Raw genomic sequence first — 21,478 nt, forward strand, 5'->3', positions numbered from 1 at the left:
TATTTTCTGTTAAACCAAGAGGGTTGTGATTGTTTTTGTTTAACAACTTGATCTGGAACGGATTATGGCATTGCCAATATTTCCTGGTTGGTGTGCAATGGAAATCTACCCATGGACTCAGGTTGATGAGATTGTGGAAACAGTATTTGCTAGGGAATGCCAGCTCCATGGCTGGCATAGGAAGCACAGCATTGCTTCAGGAGTACTTCAAAGCAGTATTTTGAACTTTGAAACCAATGGATTCACAGAGGGAGAAGGATGGGAGAGGAGCTAGTTCAGTTTGTTGGGAAGGTTTTTTTTCTGAGCATGTTTTCCATTGCTCAGTGGTTGGGAGCACGTTATGCTTGCTTTGGGCAGGATGGAGGGACATGTCTTGGGCATCGCTCCTTGAAGAGGAGCACGGAGGGGCCACAGTGCAGTCACCTCCCAGTAGTGGCATTGGCTCAGTGTGTTCCCTGTGTTTCTGGACAGATGGGGTGTCCTCTGTCTCCCTCTGACATCATAGGGCAGATCCACGCCCCATGGTTTCCCCACCTGCTGTCTGGTGTCTCAGGTGATGTGGGGGGAAAGGCTGCAGGGCCAGACCACAGGTATGGGGACACTGTGGCCCAATGGCACCAGAAAAGGGGAAAATGGATCTGCCCTGGATTTCCCACCCTAAGCATCATCTGCCCATTTATGTTCTGTCTTCTTTCCCCTGCATTTTATTGGTTTTCTGTGGCATACAGAAACAATACAAGAATCATTCCTGTGTTCTTCCACATTACTGAAAAATGTTCCTTCAGTCCTTATTAACTTGGGACTTGGGATCTGCCACTGCTCATCTGTGTGCAGTAGAAACCAGGCCCACACTGAGGAGGATTTTGGTGTAAATTCTCCCAGTATCTGAAGGGCCATTTTTTTGTTAAAAGGCTTTTTGTCTTGTTTGAAAAGAATGGTCAAGAGTTTTCCTTGTGTTCTTGGGGAGGATTTCTCTAAATAGAAAATGAATTCATCCATTTGGACTTTACCAAAGACTTTTACATTGAGTGGCTTTAAAGTATATTTAAAATGTTTATTTAAAATCCAGCGTCAAATGATTTTTAACAAACTGTCTCAAGATAGAAGAAACTGACTTTTTGGAGTAACTGTATTGTTTATTTGTTGTATTGCAGTAGCACCTAGAGATCCTTACTGTGCTAAATGCAGAACAAACACAGAACAGAGCTGGTCCCTGCCCGTGGGAGCTCACAGCCTTCAGCTTGGGGTCAACCACAAGCTCCCGGGCTCTTGTGGGTCAGTGAGTCAAACCCACAGCCTGACCTCCCCATCACCCCCAACAAAGAACGGATCAAGTAGGAGGCAAGTTTCAGAGAGCTGAACAACCTGCCCTTTCCTGCTGTACACTTCTCCAACTGATTTTTCCCAAGCTGTAGTTACCAGGCCTGTGGCTGAGCTGTGTGGGCTTCCTGAGATCACTGCTGCTCCTTGGAGAGCCGTGGTTTCCTTGTTCCCAGTGTCCTCAGGCAGATAGAGGTGTTTGGATAAAAGGAAGCCTTTTCAGTGGTTTATCATTTATATTATTAAAAAAAAAGTTTCCTTTTTGCCTTCTAAATTTCCATTCTCATTCAGTACCTTCCCATGGTTGCTGCCATAGGGGGCAAGGGGGAAGGATATACCAAAAAGCAAACCTGACATCACACATGCACACTGTCAATCATCAAAGTATCAAAAACAAAGCTTGCAACAGCACAAACTTGTATAAATGTGGAGAGAAAAAAAAAAGGACACCGACTAAGCACATCAGGCCATCTTGTCCCTTTTGGCAGCTTTAAGATAGGGTGGAAGAAACCCATTTTTTGAGCTTGTCTCCTGGGTCACCATCTCATCCTTTTCCATCTTCTCTTCCAACACTCAGCTATAGCTGGGGGTTTGTCCACTCTGATTTACAGAGCCTTAGAGAGAGTCCCAGGGAGGGATGAACAAGGAATCCTTAATGTTCATTCATGCTAGAACAAGTCAGGGGGTCTTAGGGGCAAAATAACCCAAATGGTAATTTCTGTAGATCTGTTTGTTCCCTCCTCTACTCTCACTCGATGGCAAGGCTGGGAAGGTGATGGGATTCAGTAAATGCACAGGAAGGGGCAACTTGTCTGTGCTGGTTTGGGGCAGATCCCATCTGCTGTTTGTCCCTCGTGTCTGTAAAAGAGCAGGGGAAGAGCCATTGTGCCTCATCTGCAGGGGGTAAAGGGGATGGGGCACGAGAAGGAAACCCAGAGCCAAAAGCCTAATTATGGATAACAAACACACAAGGCAGAGCAGGGGAGAGGAGAGGTCTGGCCCTTGGCAAACAGAAATGTTGGATTGTGGTTTCCAGTGTGTGCTCCAGGCTGGAGCTGGCAGAAGCCACGTGGCCGGTGACTAATGCTGGCAGGAGCAGAGCACGCGGCAGTCTGGCACTGTGTGAGCAGGGAGGAAGGACAGCTCGTTCTGCTGAGGTGCCTCCAAGTGTTACCCCCAGAAATAAATAAATAAATATCCTGAAGCTGTGCGTGTCACTGGTGCAGCCCAGCAGAGCTGTCTCTGAGCCACTGCTCAAGGAGAGCCTGGTCTTGCCCTGTGTCTCAGGGAAGGGCAAGGTCAGGAAACAGCACTTTGAAAATACAAGCCAAACACGGGGTGCTCTGAAACCAAATCCTTCTGCCTGCATCTGAGAAAATTTGGTTTCGAATTACTTGTTTCTAAATGATGCATCACAAACTTCCTTTGGAGATGGAGAAGATGGGAAAAGAATGGGATGAGTGCTCCCTGGCCCAACCTCACTATCCAGATCTCTGGTTAGAGCTCTCAAGGAAGAAGAGCTTCCTCAAAGAAGTCTCCTGTCCACAACGTGTGATGCAGCACACATCTCTGGGAGCTCCCACTGTGCTCTGAGGTTGTGATACCCTCTGTAGCTAAGGAAGAAAAATCAAATAGTCTTTACCTCTGTAGAGGTGGGTCTAGATACAGTCATCTGAGTCCCACATACCCCAGAAGCCTGGGAGAGCTTGGATGTTGATTCCTGTAACCTGTCACAGGGACAGGCTCAAACAGAAGCTGTTTGGATGTGAATCCAAATTCCCACAGAGCTTTGGCTGCCAGTTGGCTGGGAGCCTTTATGCGATCTCTAATTCCACAAAAGAAACAAAACAACAATAAAGTAAAAGGTGCTTTAAAAATACCATGAAGAGAGAAACTGCCATGGAAATAAATAGCAAAAATAACAACGTTAACATGTCCGGTGTCACAGCAACTCTGACGTTCAAGTAGTGTGGCCATGCCCACAGAGCTTCTCACAGCCACTGCCGGCACGGCCCAAGGGTCAGAACTCAGCTGGTGCCCCGCTGCTCACTGAAGCAACCCACTCCTCCCTGGGGCTGGAATGGATGTGAAGAGAAGGGGAGAGGAAAGATGGATGCAGTCTCTGCTGATAATCAGGTTGTCACTGTGCCCACCTTTAGCGGGATGGAGACACAAAGTTCTCGTGGTTGTGTCTCTCTGTCGTCTGTGCCTGAGCGAGAACGGCCACGCCTCAGAGCTGGAAAGGATATTGCTTCAGGTAGTCCCCCATGCGCCGGGGCAGGGGCAGCTGCTCCACGTCGGCCGTGCACTTGTTGATGCGCAGGCGGCACAGGTGCTGCAGGCTGGGAATGCTGTCCTTGCGGCCCAGCGGCCGGATCAGCTTCAAGTGTACTGCGGCTGCTGCCATCTCTTTCTGCAGGGGAGGTAGAGGAGACGGAGGCGGGTAAGGAGCCTCGGTCTTGCTTTCCGTCGTGCAGGACGTGACATAGTGCTGGATAAGACTGACCACATCGGGGAAGGCCAGGATGCGAGGTTTGGACAGGTAGTTGGAGTCCAGGCGGAACCTGCTGTCAGTGTATTCGATACGCACGTTGGTGGGCCCTCGGTTTGTCTTGACGGACAGTGTGAACAGGTAGCTGGGGTGGGTGCTGTCCCGCACCAGGAAGGTGCCCTCGGGCATCTTTTGCAGATGCTGCTTGGCCTCACTGGCGGTGATGGAACCCCAGTACCAACCTGGAAAAACATCCGAGAAAGAATTTGTTAAGCAAAGAACATATTACAGGACTGGCAGTATATTTAGGGAAGCCTTGAAGACAACCACATTCAGGGCCTGGGAAGCAACCAGAGCCAGAGTTGGCAAGAGCTTCAGAAATTAAGACCAAGTTCTAAGGGTTTCCTGCCTATGCTTGTCACTGCTGTGCTGGGGCTTGGGATGAGGCTGGCAGCTGCTGCAGCAGCTGCAGTTTACAGAGAAAAAGCAATTTGCTTTTTGCAATTCCTTCTCCCAATTCAGTTACAAAAGATAAAGCAATAAATTAGTTCATAGTGTAAGTTTGTAGAGACTGCAGATACACTTGGTGTGTGCACAAGAGTCAGACATGGCTGTGACAGAAGCAGGTTCCTATCTGAAGTGGGATCAGGAGATTCTTCCTGGTGCTCAGGTTGTGCGTCCCTGCACCCTTCTGCCCCTGTGACTTTGCAATTGAGTCTTACCAGATTCTCGCAGGTAGGAGAAGGTTTTCGCAATGCAAAGAAGGTCTTCTTCAGGGTCCCGTGTCTGAGGTGGGTTGCTGTCTGGAACTGGAGCTGCAAGGGCAGGCGCAGACTCCTCCTGGAAGGCCATAACTGGGAGAGGTTGCATGATGGGCTCTGACAATTCCTCAATGCCCCTGAGTGACAGTCTCCTGATCTTTTCCTCCGCCAGCAAAGGATGAGGTCTGAAATGAAAGGCACACTCTGCTATTTCTCCTTGCCTTGAGATCAGTTGCAGAGTCTGTTCAGTGCATGCTACATTGTACTACAACGTGTTATGTTTTACAAACAGATCCTTAGCACAATTGTTTCTGAGAGAGGCAAGGGAGGAGGGAGGAACACAGCTAAAGATGAGTCCTTAGAAACAGGGAGCGAGTCGGCCCCTTTGGCCTTATAAAAGGTTGTCTGTCTTGCCATTTAGGAAAATTTTATCTGATATTTTTAGATGTTGCCTTTTAATACATAGTTTCAGGGACAGTAAGGTTTATAGCAGCATTACAGCTTCATTTACATGATTACAATGTTAGAGCATTTCTGTTTCTGCCAGTGGGATTGTCATTTACTGCAATATAATTAGAAGCAGAACTGGGAATAGCTTGGGTTTTGTCCTACCCACTTTCTGCTCAAGGATGACCTGATCCTAAATGAATCTGTCAGAACTCAGAGTGAGCCGATCGTGTAGGAGGACAATGGGAATTCTTGTTTTAGCCAAGCCTGTGCACTACACCCACCCCACCGTTCAACAGCTCGATGGAGAAGTCAGTGTGGCTGTAATCCCTGCAGGACTGCAGCAGGAGGAGGCTCTGCCATGGCCACACTGCTAGAACATGTATTCCCCTGTGGCCTAAAGTGGTGTAGCTACTCAGCATCTAAATGCATTTTCACAGAGCCTGGAGCTCTCATGGGTCATGGGTGCTCCTCCTCTGCAGCATGGAGATTCCTAAAAGAAAGCAGAGCTCCAGGGGAGGATGGATGCCAGAGGCCAGGGAAGCCTTCATTCCCGGGCGAGCTCCTGAGCAAAAATTAGTGTCTGTCCCAGTGTGTGTAGGCTCTTTGCCTCTGTGTCCCCTGTCCTGCTGCATGTCCTGTGTTACATCCCCCCATCATTCCCAACACACCTCAGATGTTCTTTCAGACACTTTAAAGAAAAGATGGCTGAGAGAAATACACTCAGTCCTCAGTGTGACACTGCCATAGCACTGCTGGAGCTGACAGTGATGGCACAGGGTGCAGCTACCTCCCCACATCACTGAAGAGAAGCAGGAGACTGAAGTCATAAGAGCTTCCCTTCGGATCTGCCTCCTTCCCTGTGCTCTATGTGAACAGGGACACTTCAGGTACATAAATAAATGTGCTGTAAACTGATCTGCACCTGATCATAGCTGCACTCCACCACCTCAAACTACTGAGACTCAAGTCCAGAGAACAAGAAGAAGGGATGTGGGAGGAAAGTACATTAGAGAGAACCTGAGATCACCTTCACACCTTTTAAGTGAGAGCCATGATCAGTTCCACAGCTCTGCATTTCTAAACAAAATGTGGAGGTTTGGAGTAAAGTTTTGTAAAACCACTGGTAAATTGAAATCTACAGAGAGAGATTTCTTGCCCTTGCAATACATAGGAAACCCCCTGCTATTCTGTTGGTATTTAGGAAAGAACATTCTCTCTTTTTCGATGTGGCAAATCACATTTCAGAAGCAGGATAGCTGCTTGGCTTTCATGGCATCTAATCTATGTTTCTTAATTTCTATTAATGGTAGGAAGCCAGGCTGAATAAAAGTGATGGCTGGCCCTTGTCCTCACCAGGGACCCTTGGTCGCAGGACCTGCATTTTCAGGGGCTTTGACAGAACTGTGCATCTGGATACATTTTTATACCCAGAGATCATTGCTGGGAAAGCTCCAAGTTCTCTTTTAAATCCTCCTTGAGATACATTTATAGGTTTTGAGGGCTGCATTTTTCAAGATTTTTGGATGTCTCCCTCTTAATGTCATGGTCTTCACAAATGCCCAGCTACCTGTCTCCTTGGGGAAAGGAGATTCCTGATTCTCCATTACCCCCCTTTTTGCACAAGGAGGACCATAAACCAGCTCAGCTGCTTGGAGAATGGTGCAAGTAACACCAAGGTCATGGATTTGATCCTCATATGGGTCATTCAGAGTTAGACTCAGTCATCCTTGTGGGTCCCTTTCAACTCAGAATGTTCTGTGATTCTGATCTTTCCCTGTGCTGAACCTAATTAACAATTACTGCTGTGCAAAGAGGGTGTTCCAGGCCTGCTGGCAGAGCAGTGTCTCCCTTATACCAACTGTTCCCTGAGCTGAAAATGACTGTGGCTGATAGTAAGGAAGATCAGTCCTGCACCATTCACTCCCTGGAACTCGAATACTGCAGTCCAAGTGCCAAATGTCTCTGAACTTATTTTCTGCTGGAAAAATTTTCTGGCCTACCCTTCCAGAAAGGTTTGGAACATCAAGAAAATTTTTCACAGCATGGAACTTCTTTTCTTTTTATATACCAACTTCAGAGAGGAAATTAGGAATTGGCTGAGAGACGGGGAAGGAAGGGAGAGTAGCAAAGATACACAGGGAAATGTCTGCCATAAATCAGGAGGAAAGTTTTACTTTCAAGGGCTGTACCAGCTCACAGTTCGGTCCTCCAAAACCCACATCAACTATGTAAATTTGTCAGTAGGTTTCTTTTACAGAGCCCATGTGCTTGAGATGAGGTTTCCCACTGTACTCATGCTCTGCTGCCTTACACTTTGTGCCACATGAGGCTGGAGGAGCCCAGACCCCGTGCAGGCAGTGTGAGGATCCTTCCACCAAAGCCAGAGAAGGGCCGGGCTCACACATTTCCTATTTTCCTTCTATACACCAGCCTTATGCCCCTACAAACCTCCCAGTGCATCTGTAGGCTCAAAGGAACATGGTGGAAGAGAGGAGAAGGATTCAAAATTTTGACAGACTGGGAGGTGCTGGTGTCTTAAACAACTGTACACAGGTTGAAGAAAGAAGAGCTGCTGCTGGGAGCAAACAGAGCAGCACAGGAAAGGGAGAGCAGAGGGATCAGCAAGTAATGGCACACTACAACTTTTAATGCAAAAACATTTGCAAGAGGGTTAAGAAGAGTTTTCTGGGATAAGGAGAGGCTGAAAAAGATTTGCTGACATGAAAAATTCAATGCTTTGGTGGGGCAAAGAAAGGATTTGCAAAAGAAAGAAAGAAAAGGAAAGTAGACGAAAGATGTGGAGAATCAGGACTGAGTAGAGCAAAGTGTTTGTACAACAGCTGTGAGGAGGAAGCAAACAACCATATGAAACTTGGCATGTCTAGCTGGGAGTCTGGGTGCACTCTCGAGAAACAGCAAATGAACTTCCCTGTGCTTTGGCAGTTAGTGTTTCAAAAAGCCTTGGAATGGCAAGAAAGTTCAGGAGAATCAGATATGTCTTGACAGCATTTAGTGTTGGCTTTGTAGTTACTGTGCTGGATAAGTTAAACTTCATAACACAGCATAAACACTACAAGAAAAAGTGTGGAGCTGCTCTCCCTTCAGCCACATCCCAACACTCCAGTGGGAGCTTGGTCTGAATAAGACAGAGAGTATGGAGTCCAGGATACATGAAATCCTAGAGGATAATGAAAATGGAGCAATAAATAGTCTTCAAAATAGACATTAAAAGAAAAACATCTACATATCTGGCTCCATAACAAGTTCTTGGTGAGTAAGGGAAGCAGGAGCTCTGGTATGTTGACCCTGGAGAAAAGCTTCAGATACGGGTTTCCCAAAGGCCAAGCTGAAAACTGAATTCCCTTCACCGTGGCTATAGGAGCTACAGCTGCAGACTGAAAATAAGAGTGAAAACAAGCCCCCTTGTGTAGTAGGAAATTAGTGGTAAGCACGAGCTCTCCTTGTCTGTGGAACAGATTCTGGGGGGAAAATGGCAGAAAAATCCCCGTGCTTCGGTCATTGCAAGCAGACAAGGAAGATTTTCCTCTGAGGAAAATCCACCGTACACCAGAGCAATAGGAAATACTGACGTGATGGCTCAGACTGAAACAAATGCTCACAATTTCCAAGCATGCAGCATGTGTAAAAATAGCAGGAGATTCCTGCACACCAGGTAGGTATTCCTTAGTTGATGAACTGAGCTGGTCACAGGGACACTGAAGTGCCAACACATCAGTACTGATACCAGAGAAGGCACTTGGATGTCACCTGTTCTCCTGAATGCAGCTGTGGAACTATCCATGTGCCCCCTGTGGCTCTCTACAGAATGCTGTGTATGTGTACATACATTTAAGCTTACACAAAATTGAAATTATTTTAGCATAAATATCTTCTTAGAAATAGACCAAAGCACCTAAACTCCAGGGAAGTTTTTCCCTGTAAGCAGTTCGTTTCCAACAGGACTTTAGAGAGCACCTATGGTGTTGGGTTGGTGTCCACACTGGCACTGCATCCCCCCACACTGAACAACACACTCCAAGTTGTTTTTACTCTCTCAAAAACTTTGAATACCATGTAGTGTTTCAGCAATAGAAAGCATGGAAATCAGGAATACTTTATAGTTACATGATTTTGGCCTTGGAATCTAAAACACAGACACATAGGACAGCCACACAGAACTCAGCACTCGGCCAGCCGAAGTCATTCCCATTCCATTACAGTCACACATGGCAACACACACGAGCTGAAAAACTGTCCCAGAGAACCTTCCTAATTACAATTATCAAAGCACAGCTTTTCACAGAAGGCTGCAAAGCATCTTACCCCTGAACACAGAGGATCATGTCACTCCCGGACCAAGGGAAAAGCATTAAGTCTTCAAGAAGGTGGGAAATGATTTCTCCTCTTCTTGCTTTCTTTGCTTCCCCGAAGCAGCGAGTTGAGCCTCTAGTTGGGGTTCACGGTGAGAGAAGGCTGGCGAGTCCCAGCAAACCCCTTCTGCAGGTTGTTTCAGACACAGGAAAAGCCAAGCAGAACACGAGCTGTCCGACAAAGACTTCAGCAACTTTGGCCGAGAAAAAGCGTGCGCTCTCAGTGCTTTAGAAAAAATAATGTATTCTTGTTCTGCTTTTCAGAAAACAGCAGCAAAAAAAAAAGTTTAAAAAAATAACCAGGGAAGAAGGAAATTACATGTATTTAAAGAGGAACTAATCTTCCTTCAGAGCACTCTGAAATAGTAATAAATAGGTACCAATAAATAAAATCTCCCCGAGTGCTGCAGGAAGAGCCGGAGCAGCGACCTGTCTCAGCGCTGGCTACGGAGAAGTGAAGCTCCGTGGAAGGAAAAAAAAAAAAGCAAACCTCCTTAGTAATCTTTTGTGTGTCCCTTTTAATCTGTTCCAGGAAGTGAGGGATTCCTGGAATCGTATTGTGTTCGCATCACTCTTCCTATATCAGCCACGAGGGGGGGGGGAAGAGAGAAGGTATAAATAGCTGTGTCCAGCACGGCCACGTCCATGCTGCCATGGCCGGGGGAGAGAGGGAGGGAAGGGGAGCGGAGCCCTCCCGGCGGGCGGGTGGGCGGGCAGGCGGGGGGGAGAGAGAGAGGGAGGGAGGGAGGGAGGGAGGGGAGCCGTGCGGGGCCGCCGCCGCCGCGCGTGTTCGCGGAAACGCCTTTGATCCATTTCCAAGAACTTTCCAGGAACGCGGGGCCGGCGCGCCCGGCGCTGCCAATGGGCGCCGCCGCCGCATGCGCGGGGCCCGCCCGGGGCGGGGCCGGCAGCGCCCACCGCCTCCTGCCCGGGCTTGTGCGCGGCTCCCTTTGATTTACTCGCAGTTATGTGCCATTTTCCTCCTGTTTATTTTTAAGCACTTGTAGTTTCGCGGTGTCATTTTATGCTTCCCTTCCCCGGCAGTTTAGCATCCTCCCCGGGCTGGCGGCGCCTCTCCGGGTCGCTTGAGCACCGGTGCAGCGGGTGCTCGGGGAGGGGCCAGGCCGTGGGGCCGGAGGGGCAAACAGGGAATGGGGCAATTTCCAGTGAAACCTGGGGAGTAGGATGTGCTGTAGGGTCTGCTGCTCTGGGCAGCGACTGTGTGGCTGGCACGTTGCATAGGTTGTGTTAAAGGGGTTGTCTTGGTCACCTGGGAGTCCTTTGAGAATCAGGTATACAGCTCAGCCGTCTCCTGGAAAAGCCTACGCCACCACCGTTTTGTCCTGCATTTATATATAGATCATTGTCAAGTTAAAATTTGGCAATCCAGGAAGAAATATTTCAGTTTCTTTTAGGGTTATTAAACCTTTTATTGTTGAACATTTTATAACAAAAGCTTTTGTCTTTTCCTGACACGAATTGCCACCTCTTCACTTGTCAGAGATAGGAAAGAATGAGAGTGGTCTGTCTGCCACCTCCATTGGAGTCGATTGAATACTTAAAAATATTAGTAATCATTGTGCCATTCAGAAGTGGAGGGGGCCGGGAGCAGAGGGGAAGGCAGGATGCTGATAAGGGTGAGGTTAGAAGGGTGTTCCCGTGGGCATGAGTCTGAGAGCAGGCAGGCTGTGTTCGGCTCCTGACTCAGCCTTTTCACTCCCTGCAGTTTCATTTGGCAGCTGCTCAGCCTCCTGCACACTTCCATCCGTTTTCTGTCCTGAATCAGGGGCAGTGCAGTAATGAGTGCTGCTAATAATACCCAGCTATGCGAAGAGAGATGTGCTGAGGGCCATCTAAGTATCCCGAGTATCCCATCCATCTGAGTACTCTGAGGGCCATCTAAAGGGGATGGGAATGTCAGCCTGCAGGCACTCCTTGACCTCAGAAGCTCAGTTTGCTTCTGAGCCTAAGACAGACTTCAGCTCACACTTTATCTGAATATGTGTAAATTCACAGGGAAGGCGAGTGGCTGGCAGAGGAATTTCAATTTTCACCTTTCCCGTGGCACAGCAAGCACAACATTCAGACGACCATTCGGAGGCCCCGTTGTAGTCCTGGCTCAGGGTTGCAGGGGACACCTGCGTGCCTGTGCCCCTTCACATCTAAATCCGAGGTTGTTTAAACCTTCTGTCGGTGATAGAGCAGCACGATGGATTTGAACAGATCTAGGCTAGAGAGGTGGGAGCAGCTCTTGTCTCCTGCAAACCACAGTGAACCTGCACATTCAGAAGGTATTTAACTCGTCGTCAGCCTCGGAGGGGACGCTGAGATCCCAGCTTGGTGTGCCGGCAGGAGCGCTGCAGCCTGGCTCCGGCAGTGAGGATATGTCTGCATCTTTTTTTTCACTTAGAATTGGGCTCCATCTAGTGATCCTCGCCTGGAGGAGGCTTTTTGTGCAGACGCTGTGCTGGGGGCCGAGCAGCCATTTGTACCTCCGGCGCAGGGAAGCCACGCTCAGAACTGTGCAGAGGAAACATCCCCCGCAGAAGCGGGGTCTGCGCCGGCAGCTCTGCGCTGTGAGCGGCAGCGGCTGCTCCCAGTGCATGTCCCGCTCTCCTGCCGTGGTTTCCAGCCGCAGTGACCAGACCCGAGCCGCTCTGCTCACGGGTCCTACCGGACCCGGAGAGATGAGCATTGACTCGAAGTAGCTAATGCGTGTGAGCATCAATGAAAGGAACTTGCGTTTGCATTGGAAACTTCTTTAGGGGACCACCTCAAAAACATATCTGGGCTAATGCCTGGGCTGTTTTATCTACAAAGTCACTGATCGGTTTGAAGTCAGGAGCACTTAACAGTGCTTCATCATTCTACATGAACGTTGTGCTGGTCATTGGCACTCCTCGGGCACACGACAATGCCCCAAGAGGGAACAGCACAGTGTGCCCGATGTGCTGGTGTCCCAGGCCTTGCACAGTCAATATAAATTGCTGCCATTCACACAAAGGAGTTGTTTAAACTCAGTTTATATTCATATAAACGGCTCTCCAGAGTTCTGTCTTGAAGAATTAGAACATTACAGAGGCAGTAGCAAGAAATAGTGTTGAGTGATATCATTGAGTGCTAGGCTTTAGTTATGAAAGGTATGAAAGAAAGCTCAAAGCTCGCAGTAAAGTCAGGGAAGAAAATCCAGAAATTATGAGGCGGTTAGTCCCTCCGGAAAGTTCACCGACACAACAGCACCATCTGCTGCTAAATGTGTGCTTGGGAAGACCGGTGGCCAGAGTCCCTTCCCGCTGCGGGTGCCACGCGGCTTCCGCTGTGCAGTTGGACATTCCTGTGATCTTGTAGAGTTGGTGTAAATGAAAAGTGACATCCAGAATCGTAACTTCCGAGAGGGGTCTGTGTGCCTGGGGACTGGATTTACCTTCACCAATAGGTTGAAAGACTGAAAGTCACCCCTTTGGTTACTTTGGCCCTTGCCCTGAGCTGTGCTGTAAGGAATCGCACTGACCCAGTGTTACCAATAACAAGCAGCTGTTCCTTGTTTAGAGGGGCCAGCTCGTTATTCGAGCAGGACACACCAATTTCTGTAACCAACAACAGGTGGTGAACTTACTGTTGTGGTTTTGATTTCCCAGCCTCGTGAGGAACAATGGAGGAGTCTCTAGGGTGTGGGTGAGTTGTGCCATGGATACAGAGACATCTGAGCTGGCTTTATGAGAAGTAGGATGTGCAGAAAGAAATGGGTTTTATTTCAAGCTGTGAAAAATGCCCTGGGTTATTGTAAGGAACTCAGCATATTTGTTGTCCCAAGGCTTGTGGCATGTGGTGACCTAGAAGGTGATGGCAGTGTGGTGTCTCTTAGGGGTTTTGCTGCTTGATTTGGATGCTGTGTCTCTGCGAAAATTGTATTTCTGAGTGGCCTGGAAGGCCACCCCAGGACTACCAGGCAATGCTGTCATACCCATTAGTTGCAGGATGTTTCAGTGAAAGAGATTAATTTCTTCTGCTCCACTGCAGCATAAAATGAAGCACCATCTCCTGTAGACAGAAGAGAAGGGGTTTTTTTGCTTTTGATTTATGATTCTTCTGTGAAAAAATTTATCTTTTTTTCCCTCTCTGCTGAAATGGAAATGCCCAACTGGTGTCTCTCTGACTCCCCCATCAATAAGCTGTGGAGGAACATGGATGGAGCCTCCCCAAACCTTCTCAATGACCAAGACAAGGTACCTGTAATAGGGTGTCTGAGGCCAGGCATAAAAAAGCAGCGTTTCTATCCTCATCTGTATTTCTATAGGAAAATACCTACTATGTGCTAACATGGAGGAATTAATCTTGAGGAACAAACTCAGGTACTAGGATAGGCTTTCTAGATGGTGAGAGTGGTGTTCGTGAGGCTTCGCTTTCCTTAACTAGAAGCTGCTTCATAGCCAGAATTTAAATTCCTCCTGGAAACCATGTTATAATCCCAGGTTAGGACAGAGGGTGTTGAGAATTGAAGAGATGTTGTTCTAGCAACAAAGCATCAGTAAAGATCATTGCCTGTGAAAGAGCTTTATAAACCTGGTTTTGTGTCAGCCGGGAGAGAAAAGAGCTAGGCTGTTTGCTGATGAGCTTTTTGAGTTTGGTTTTTTTCATGCTTTTTGATAAATCCGAGACAGACACCTCCAGAGCAGAGCCAAAAGACAGGCAGAAAAACATGCATATAGTTTGTGTTTCAGACCACTGTGTACATGACAGACTAAAGTAAAGATCCTACAAGAGGCTGCTTTTGTTCTCCTTCATATCAAAATATTACTCTGTAGAGCTGCCCTTTCTGTCTTCTAATATCATAGATGCAGTTTCTGAAGAACTTCCTGGGGGATTTAATAAGGTTGTTGCAACCTCCCAACCAGACAAAGCCGTGTCCTCACTTCAACCTAACAGTACAGAGGATTTTCTCTTTGGTGACATCTATATAATAGCATGGATTTCTCATAACAGCAGGAAAAAAGAGAGCTGTTACTCAGAGGAAGCAAAGTTTCAGAAAAACAAGTGACTAGTTTTCAGCTGATAATCTCTTTATCATAGCTGATGGGATTTCCATGAGACATTGCTATCAAAGGGCTGACCTCCAAGCAAATCATAAATATTTTGTATATATTGTATATATATATTTTATATATTGTGTATAAGGAAACTGAGGTCCCTGTAGCATTCAGGTATCACTCCTCAAGATATGGCATCCCTCAGACAACATTTGATGACATCAGCTTTCCTAGCTCTCCAGATGACAGCAAACTCAGTTATTTCATTTCGGTTTTATTAAGAAATGAGACATTTGAAAGTCTGAAATGGCTTTGATCCCAGTTATTGAATTGCTAGAGCATGGCAAAGAGGCAGCGAAAATACCCAGTGGAATAGCCAAAATTAACCTTCTCTGTTTAAACAGAGTGGTGCTGTCTGTCTGTAAAGCAGGTATCTGTGATATCTAAGACATGATAAGACCAGGGAGAACATATCCAAACTGTGTGCTGGCTAAAATAAGAAGCTTCACCAGGTGAAGACACTGGTCAGAGGAAAGGGGCTGCTGCTCCAAAGCTTGTTGAAAGAACAGGGCCTTAATATTTGCTGGTTTTTCCTATAAGCTGTTTTTTTGAGACAAAGCAGGCACAGCTGAGCTACCAAATTCTCTTTTGAAATTTAAGTTGTTTTGCGTTGTTGCTGTTGGGGACTTCTGGTAAAAATAGGATTAATGTTTAATTTACAGTTTTAGGGATTTTTGTGAAGATGAAAGAACTTTTGCTGTAGTGGGCTTTTAGCCTGTAATAGTACTGTTTTGGGGGGTTTTTTTAACTTCAAAAAGCAAACATCAATGAATAAATAAAAATATCTGAATGAAAAATGTCCCCCGGCTCAACAAACTGCAGTGAGCCTGTCAGTGTATTCCCCATCAGCATCTCCAGAGGATGCTAATGGAGCTCCACCTGCCACGAGCACAAAGAGAAGCTTCAGGAGCTGTTTTTTATTTTGGGGCCATCCTTGTGTAGAGTGAGGCTGTCTGATACTTGGGCTGGTGCTAGAAAGGCTTTTTAGGAGTTTATGGTGGTTGAAATTAGCAGAGGGTTGATGTAAGGCCTTATTAACAATGATTCACACTGGGTTTTTAAGGTGTTTGCCCTGTTTAAACTTATTACTGGCTACTGGTAAAATGATGAACTTTGGCCAAGAGCATGTCCAGGCAGTATCAGGTGGTGAACCCAAACAAGCTTTTCATCCAGTGAGATACCCAGTGACTTGAAAAATGTGTTTTGTATGCTCCCAGTTTAACTCTTTTCATCAGGAGACTGCTCATAACTGACACATGTAGAACCAACTGATTTCACGCATCCTGTCTTATTCCCTCATCTTTCCTCCTTGCTTTCCATGCACAGCTTGTTTTTTTAGAAACTCATTCTTGTAATAGTTAGAGTCAGTTTCTTAATGAAATTCCTTACTTCTGACACACTGTAAAAAATAGCAACCCCTTATGTAGACAGCTGCTGGGAATTTTTGCAACGTTTAATATTTCCTAGAATAGAGTCATAAATTGCCTTTCTACCAGCTTCAATGAGCTAGTCAGTGTAACTCCTACTTGCTTTGGGCAGCCATAGGCTTTTGGGTGAGAGTTACATGGAAAGATCCAAAGTGGGGCCAGTAATGGGAGCTACAGATGGATGTGAGCAGGTATGTTTTTCAAATTAAAAAATGCAGAAGAGAGCGGAGAGATCTAGAAGTTTTCTGAAGGGTCTGGCTCCCAGTGACTGAGTACTGAGAAGAGGACTAATAGTTACTTGTTGCAAAGAGAAAGAAATTACCATCCAGGACGAACAGATCAGCAAACACAGGGAGAAGCCATGGGAAGGAAAATCAGAGCAAGCTGGTGACTGGAGAACCATATTATTGAAGTTTTGCAACCTGGGAGCTCAGAGTTACATATACATGCTCTCAGACTACCACAGTGGGAGGTGATGCAAAGATTAAGAAGGCTGGCAGCTAAACCTGAAAAAGTTGGAAATAGCTGTTTTCCTCAGGGATTTGATTAGCCCAGAATAGGTGAACTGAATCAGGGAACCAGGCCCTCCAGCAGCTGAACTGCTGAAAGCCTGGAAGGGAAACCTGAGGCAGAATAGCTGTAGCGTCACATCACATGGTGATGTACTGCGGATCTGCATCCTGCTAAGTTGAACTACTTTTTATTCCCTGGAGAAAAGGCTCATTAGCCCTTTTAATTATTTTCCTAACCGCTAGAACTCCAGATGCCATTATGTTACGTAAAATGACAAATGTATTTTTAACTTGTAAAGCATGTGAACTTTAAGCTCCTTCCAGTGATACGAATACAGCTCCATTTCAATGCATGACTCATCTTCACATGTAGGGAAAAAAGCTCAGCATTTCACATCCCTGGAACCACACTCTGTGCACCAGGGATGAGCGACAGTTGCTGTGGGAACCATCACTTTTAGTATCCTGACTGTGCATCCGAAAGTGCCGGGAAACACTGGCCGCGTCTTTGGTCGTGTTTAGTGACTGCATATAGTGAGAGCACCCTTTCGGTAGCCAAGCGCCTGAAGGCTCATTGCCCGCTGTCGAGTCTCATTGCAACAGCCTGTTTAACACAGGGCTTGGAGCGAACGTGGCGGTTCTTCCCAGAGGAGGCACCGGGGGAAGGGCCGGCGGTGCCACCGCGCGGGCGCGCTGCGGTACCAGCCCGGAGCTGCCGCCACTGAAGCCTTATTTGCCCCCTCTATCAGGGCCGTTTACCCCGATAAATTAATATCGTGCTTAAAGTCACCGTCCTAAATCACCTTAAAATCACCGCGGGGGTTGTTCCCCACCAGGGTTGTTCAGGGGAACCCGAACAGTGGAACCTGAACACGAGGCAGCTCCCGCTCCCCGCTCGGGCCCGGCCCAGTCCCCGCCGGTTGTCGGGGGCTCGGGCCGGTCCCGCCGCCGGCAGCCCGGCGCGGCTCGGGGCGGGAAGGCGGCGCGCACCTGCCCGGGGCGGCGGGGCGGACCCAGGCAGAGCCCGCCTTCCCCGAGCCGCTCCGGGAAGCCTCGGCTGGGGCCGCGCCGCCACAGGCAGGTAATCGAGCTCCGGCGTGGAGCTGCCCCCGCCCGGCTCCCGCCGCCGACACCCCCCGCTCTCCCGGCTTCGCCTCAGAGCTTTCCCGCCCTCCGCCGCCGCCTCAGCGCGGGGGGCTGAGCGAGCGGCCCTTCTGCTCGTGGTAACGGGGCTGCTGGCACCGGGACCCGCCCCGGGGATCCCCCTCAAGTCCCCAGCGGGACCCGCTCGGCTTTGGGAGCCACGCCATGGCATCTCCACGGACTCCAGTTTTTGGGTGGTTTGGTGGTCCCTGCCCCTCTCCTGTGGACCCAGGCAATTAAAGCACTGCCCCAGGGTTCGGTGCCTACCCAGGCAGTGCCGTTCTGGGGTTCAGTCCAGGTATTCCTGGTTCTCTTGCGTAATTCGGGAGTGTCGGGATGAGGCAGGGGACCATCGTGAGGATTTCTACATAAAACATTGAGGCAACAAGTGGTTGATGCGGGTTTATAAGCTTGAAGCTCTGTTCTATTTTACAGAGCTTAGCTCTGTAGTGGGTTATTCCAAGACTCAGCAGTTACTCAGTTACTTTTTGTTACAGTAAAAGCAGTGATTTATACCTGCAGACTGAGAGCTGTGTCTTGGAACTGGGGTGACTGGTTTGTAAAGGCAAAGTGTGCTTTCCTGAGGTGACCCTCCGCTTCTGTTCTCTCTAGCGCCTGGTCGTCTTGTTAAAAACAAGAGAAAAGCAGTGAGGTGGGACAACAGTTAGTTGACATCAATTACTAACACTTATTTACATTTTTACTCAGGACTCAATGGCGATCAAATGGACTGTTTGAAGCACTGGGTTTGATTGCTTAAGAGAAGGGACTCTGCTGAGGATACCCCACAGGAATCTGTCGGGTATCTCTGTCATCCCAGGCTCTTCCCTGATATGGAACAAAGTGAAGGTGAACAGCAATCCCAGGCAGAGAGTCATGTGGAGAGCAAGAGCAGTGTGAAATCCTTGCCTGGGGGAACAGCCCATGTCAAACTAGAGATAAAAAAACATGCAGTTACAGATGACTACAAACTCTCCAAACGTGTGCTAGGGCTAGGAATCAATGGCAAAGTACTGGAGTGTTTCAACAAGGAGACAGGCCAGAAATGTGCTTTGAAGGTATGTGTGTTTTGTCTTTTTTTCCTTATTTATGGTTTGGAGGCCAGAGTTCGCTCCCAGAACGCTGTAAAAGCTACTTTTTCTGTTGCTTACCTTTCACAAAGAGGTGAAGAATCTGAATATGTGGAAACATTTGCTATTGCAACACTGGAGTCTCAACTTGAGCCTTTTCCAGAATATTCTGTGTAGTTTCCAGAATAACGTTATCAGCTGTGAAATTCTCGTGTTCATATTTAAAAGACAAAAAAGCGGGGGAGAGAACCGTGTCTTGGTGTGTTCTGGGAGAAAACTTGCTAGATTTTGAATGAACATATTATGCAATACTCATGAAGGAAACTATTTTGGATCTTGTGCAAAGAATAGGCTTAAGCTGTGAAATATTTAAATGTTCATTGATCTTCAGTCTTTCCTCTGTTTGAAGACTTTTCTTAAGAAACATTTCTAGTTGTTCATTTATTTTCCTACTTTATTTTTGCAATCCGTTTACCAAAGGATGTTTCACTGATTACACCAGTAGGGCAAGTGAGTTTAGTAGATATTTATGGTGATAAGTACCACTTAAATAAATGGAGCAATAAGCGTTCATTAGAGAACATAAAGCTTACTTGCCTTTTGTTCTACAGCTTTTAAACTTGAAAATTTCCCTGATGCTCTTAAACCACATTGTTAGGGGGGAAAAAAAGCAGCCTAAATGAGAGCCAGGTGGTTCAGTAGGAGAGAACGAGAACCAGCTGAAGTAATTGCCATGAGAATTACTTAAGGATGTTACAGATGCCTTGCTGATGTTAATCTGATGGGTCAAGGAGGCTCTCAGGTATCCTTCTTTTTCTTAAACACACTGCATGTGTATTGGGATCAGGGTGGATCTGGTACTGGTCACCTGTAGGGCTGCCAAGGCCTGGAGATGGTCTCTACCAAACAAAACTGCTGTCCCCACCAAAGCTTTTGCATTTTGGTAGAGAAGCCTGGAAATACCTGGCAGCTTTGGGTATTAAAAAAAAATTTAATAGAGGAACTAGAAAAGCTTACAATACAATAATTTGCTGATTAATTCACGTGTTTCCAACACTCTCGTGTACTTTATCACACTCTTTTGTATTAGCTCTACGTAGCTGACTCACAGAAGTTTATCATGGGGAAACTGGAGGTTTTGACATCAGACTGCAGGTACTGGGGTTTTGCACCTGCCTAGGGGAGTGTCAAGTTTTTGCAACTCTGAGGTGATCCATTAATCAGGTCCTTCTGGAGTGCTAGTAGCATTAATTTCTAAACTTAGCATACTGTGATAAAGGATAATAGTTAATGCTGAAGCTGATCTGCTGTTTCTGAAGAGTTCATGGCTTTGTTGCTGGTTAGAGATCATTCATACTTCAAAGGTTTTGTAGTCAGAAAGGCTGGAAGCATTTTAAATCAGAAGCTGCCATCCCAGAGGACAATCCAGTAGCAACAAGTATGTTCCAGAGCAAATTTGGTAGCTTTGGAATGAAGTAGGAAATAGATTCCAATGGATATTAGCATGTGGAAAATATTTTTTTTATTTTAGCCCTCAGAGATGGGGAGAGGGGAAGAGAATGGAAACTGCTGTGCCCTGACAGAATGTCTTCTGCTTGATGGGTTGGAGGAACCTATGGTGGAGTCTCTAATACCTGTTTCTGTTTAGCACTGATTGAGTTGGCTGATTTTTTCCAGAACTTTTAATATAAGTTAAGGACCAAAGTTCCACTTCCCCAGTCATTACAGGTCAGCAGTGGCTGATACATCACTGAGCTTACCCTGTACATGTGTTTGTCATCCCCTTTCCCTTCCAACTGTGGAATGTGTGCACTTTTCTTCTGAAAGGGACAGAAGTATGGCAGCAATATTAAGATGTTTATTAGTTCTCTAGGGAGTCTGAATGGCAGGTAATAGTTTGCTGCTTGCATGTGTGTATTTCTCATTGTTATGGGTTTAAGTGCTGAATAAAAAGTTAAACATGCAATTAAGTAAAACTGCCAGCAGCCCAGAGAGAATCCGCTGCTCTCTGCAAAGATGGGCTAGTGAGAAGATTACCCAACAAGGAGGGATAAAAACTGCTTGGTTAATTGGCAAGAATAGAAAGATCTTTTCCCAGCCCCGAAGATATTTGCAAGGATGAAAATATTCAGAAGAAGTTTTTTCTTTGTTTCTTGTGGAACCTGAACTGGGCCACACAAGTCCCAAACCTGCTCCAGATGACACTTCAGAGCAAATCATCCAGTCAAAGCAGTTACATAAAAGGGACAAGAAACTTGGGAAAAAATATTCAGAAACAGCTTCAGAGCAGAATTCTCTGTGTCAGGACAACAGGGCCTTGCCACTGCTCATTCTTCTCAGGTGTGATGGCAGGGTTATCATTCACTTACAGGAATAGAAAGTGGAGGCTGATGAAGCTGTCACAGAACAAACCCAACTGGTATGACAGGTAAAGAGAAATGGAAGACTGAACTGCAAGTTGAATGTGAAAAAAAAGGCATGCTGGATGGATTTTTTTCTGGAGGTTGCTTGCACATATTCATTGAGATTTATGTATATTTGTGGACAAATACTTCAGGCATGAGAGTGCTTGCTGTAACCTGCTCCTGGGAAAGGAAGAACATCACTCCTGCTGCTGAAGATAAAGTGTAATAGGCTGTTCCCCTTCACATCAAACTTGCCCATTAAAGCAGCTCCTGACTGGGCAGATGGCACTGCTTTCTGCCTGCAGGTTTTCTTTTAAATGGGAACAGAGCCAGCACTGCCAGGATCTGGATAGAAATTACTCAATGGAAGGAATTTTAACAGAGGTACTCAAGAGGAAAGGGCTTGAACAGGCAAAAATATTCATCCCCAGAGCCATATGTC

The 21,478-nt window shown here is 46.9% G+C and overlaps 2 protein-coding genes across 3 annotated transcripts in view; one reads left to right on the top strand and one right to left on the bottom strand.

The window, feature by feature from the left end:
* Nucleotides 1-1,029: 1,029 nt before the first annotated feature.
* CISH (cytokine inducible SH2 containing protein) lies at nucleotides 1,030-10,107 on the bottom strand. The gene is made up of 3 exons (XM_048315863.1): nucleotides 9,346-10,107; nucleotides 4,534-4,757; nucleotides 1,030-4,053 (listed from the first exon to the last, which is right to left on the bottom strand). The coding sequence occupies exons 1-3, from the start codon at nucleotides 9,390-9,392 to the stop codon at nucleotides 3,551-3,553; spliced, it is 774 nt and encodes a 257-aa protein (XP_048171820.1). The 5' UTR covers nucleotides 9,393-10,107; the 3' UTR covers nucleotides 1,030-3,550.
* A 7,315-nt stretch (nucleotides 10,108-17,422) lies between these two features.
* MAPKAPK3 (MAPK activated protein kinase 3) overlaps nucleotides 17,423-21,478 on the top strand; it is a 47,364-nt gene continuing 43,308 nt past the window's right edge. Inside the window, exons 1-2 of one of the 2 annotated variants that reach the window (XM_048316092.1) lie at nucleotides 17,423-17,499; nucleotides 18,270-18,619. In XM_048316092.1, coding sequence (XP_048172049.1) covers nucleotides 18,395-18,619 — 225 coding nt within the window. In that variant the 5' untranslated portion in view covers nucleotides 17,423-17,499; nucleotides 18,270-18,394. Of the gene's footprint in view, nucleotides 17,500-17,519; nucleotides 17,860-18,269; nucleotides 18,620-21,478 lie in introns of those variants that run through there. The other variant, XM_048316091.1, reaches the window with a different exon arrangement.

The sequence above is a fragment of the Corvus hawaiiensis genome, chromosome 11 (assembly GCF_020740725.1).
Source record: "Corvus hawaiiensis isolate bCorHaw1 chromosome 11, bCorHaw1.pri.cur, whole genome shotgun sequence".
NCBI classification, from domain to species: Eukaryota; Metazoa; Chordata; class Aves; order Passeriformes; family Corvidae; genus Corvus; species Corvus hawaiiensis.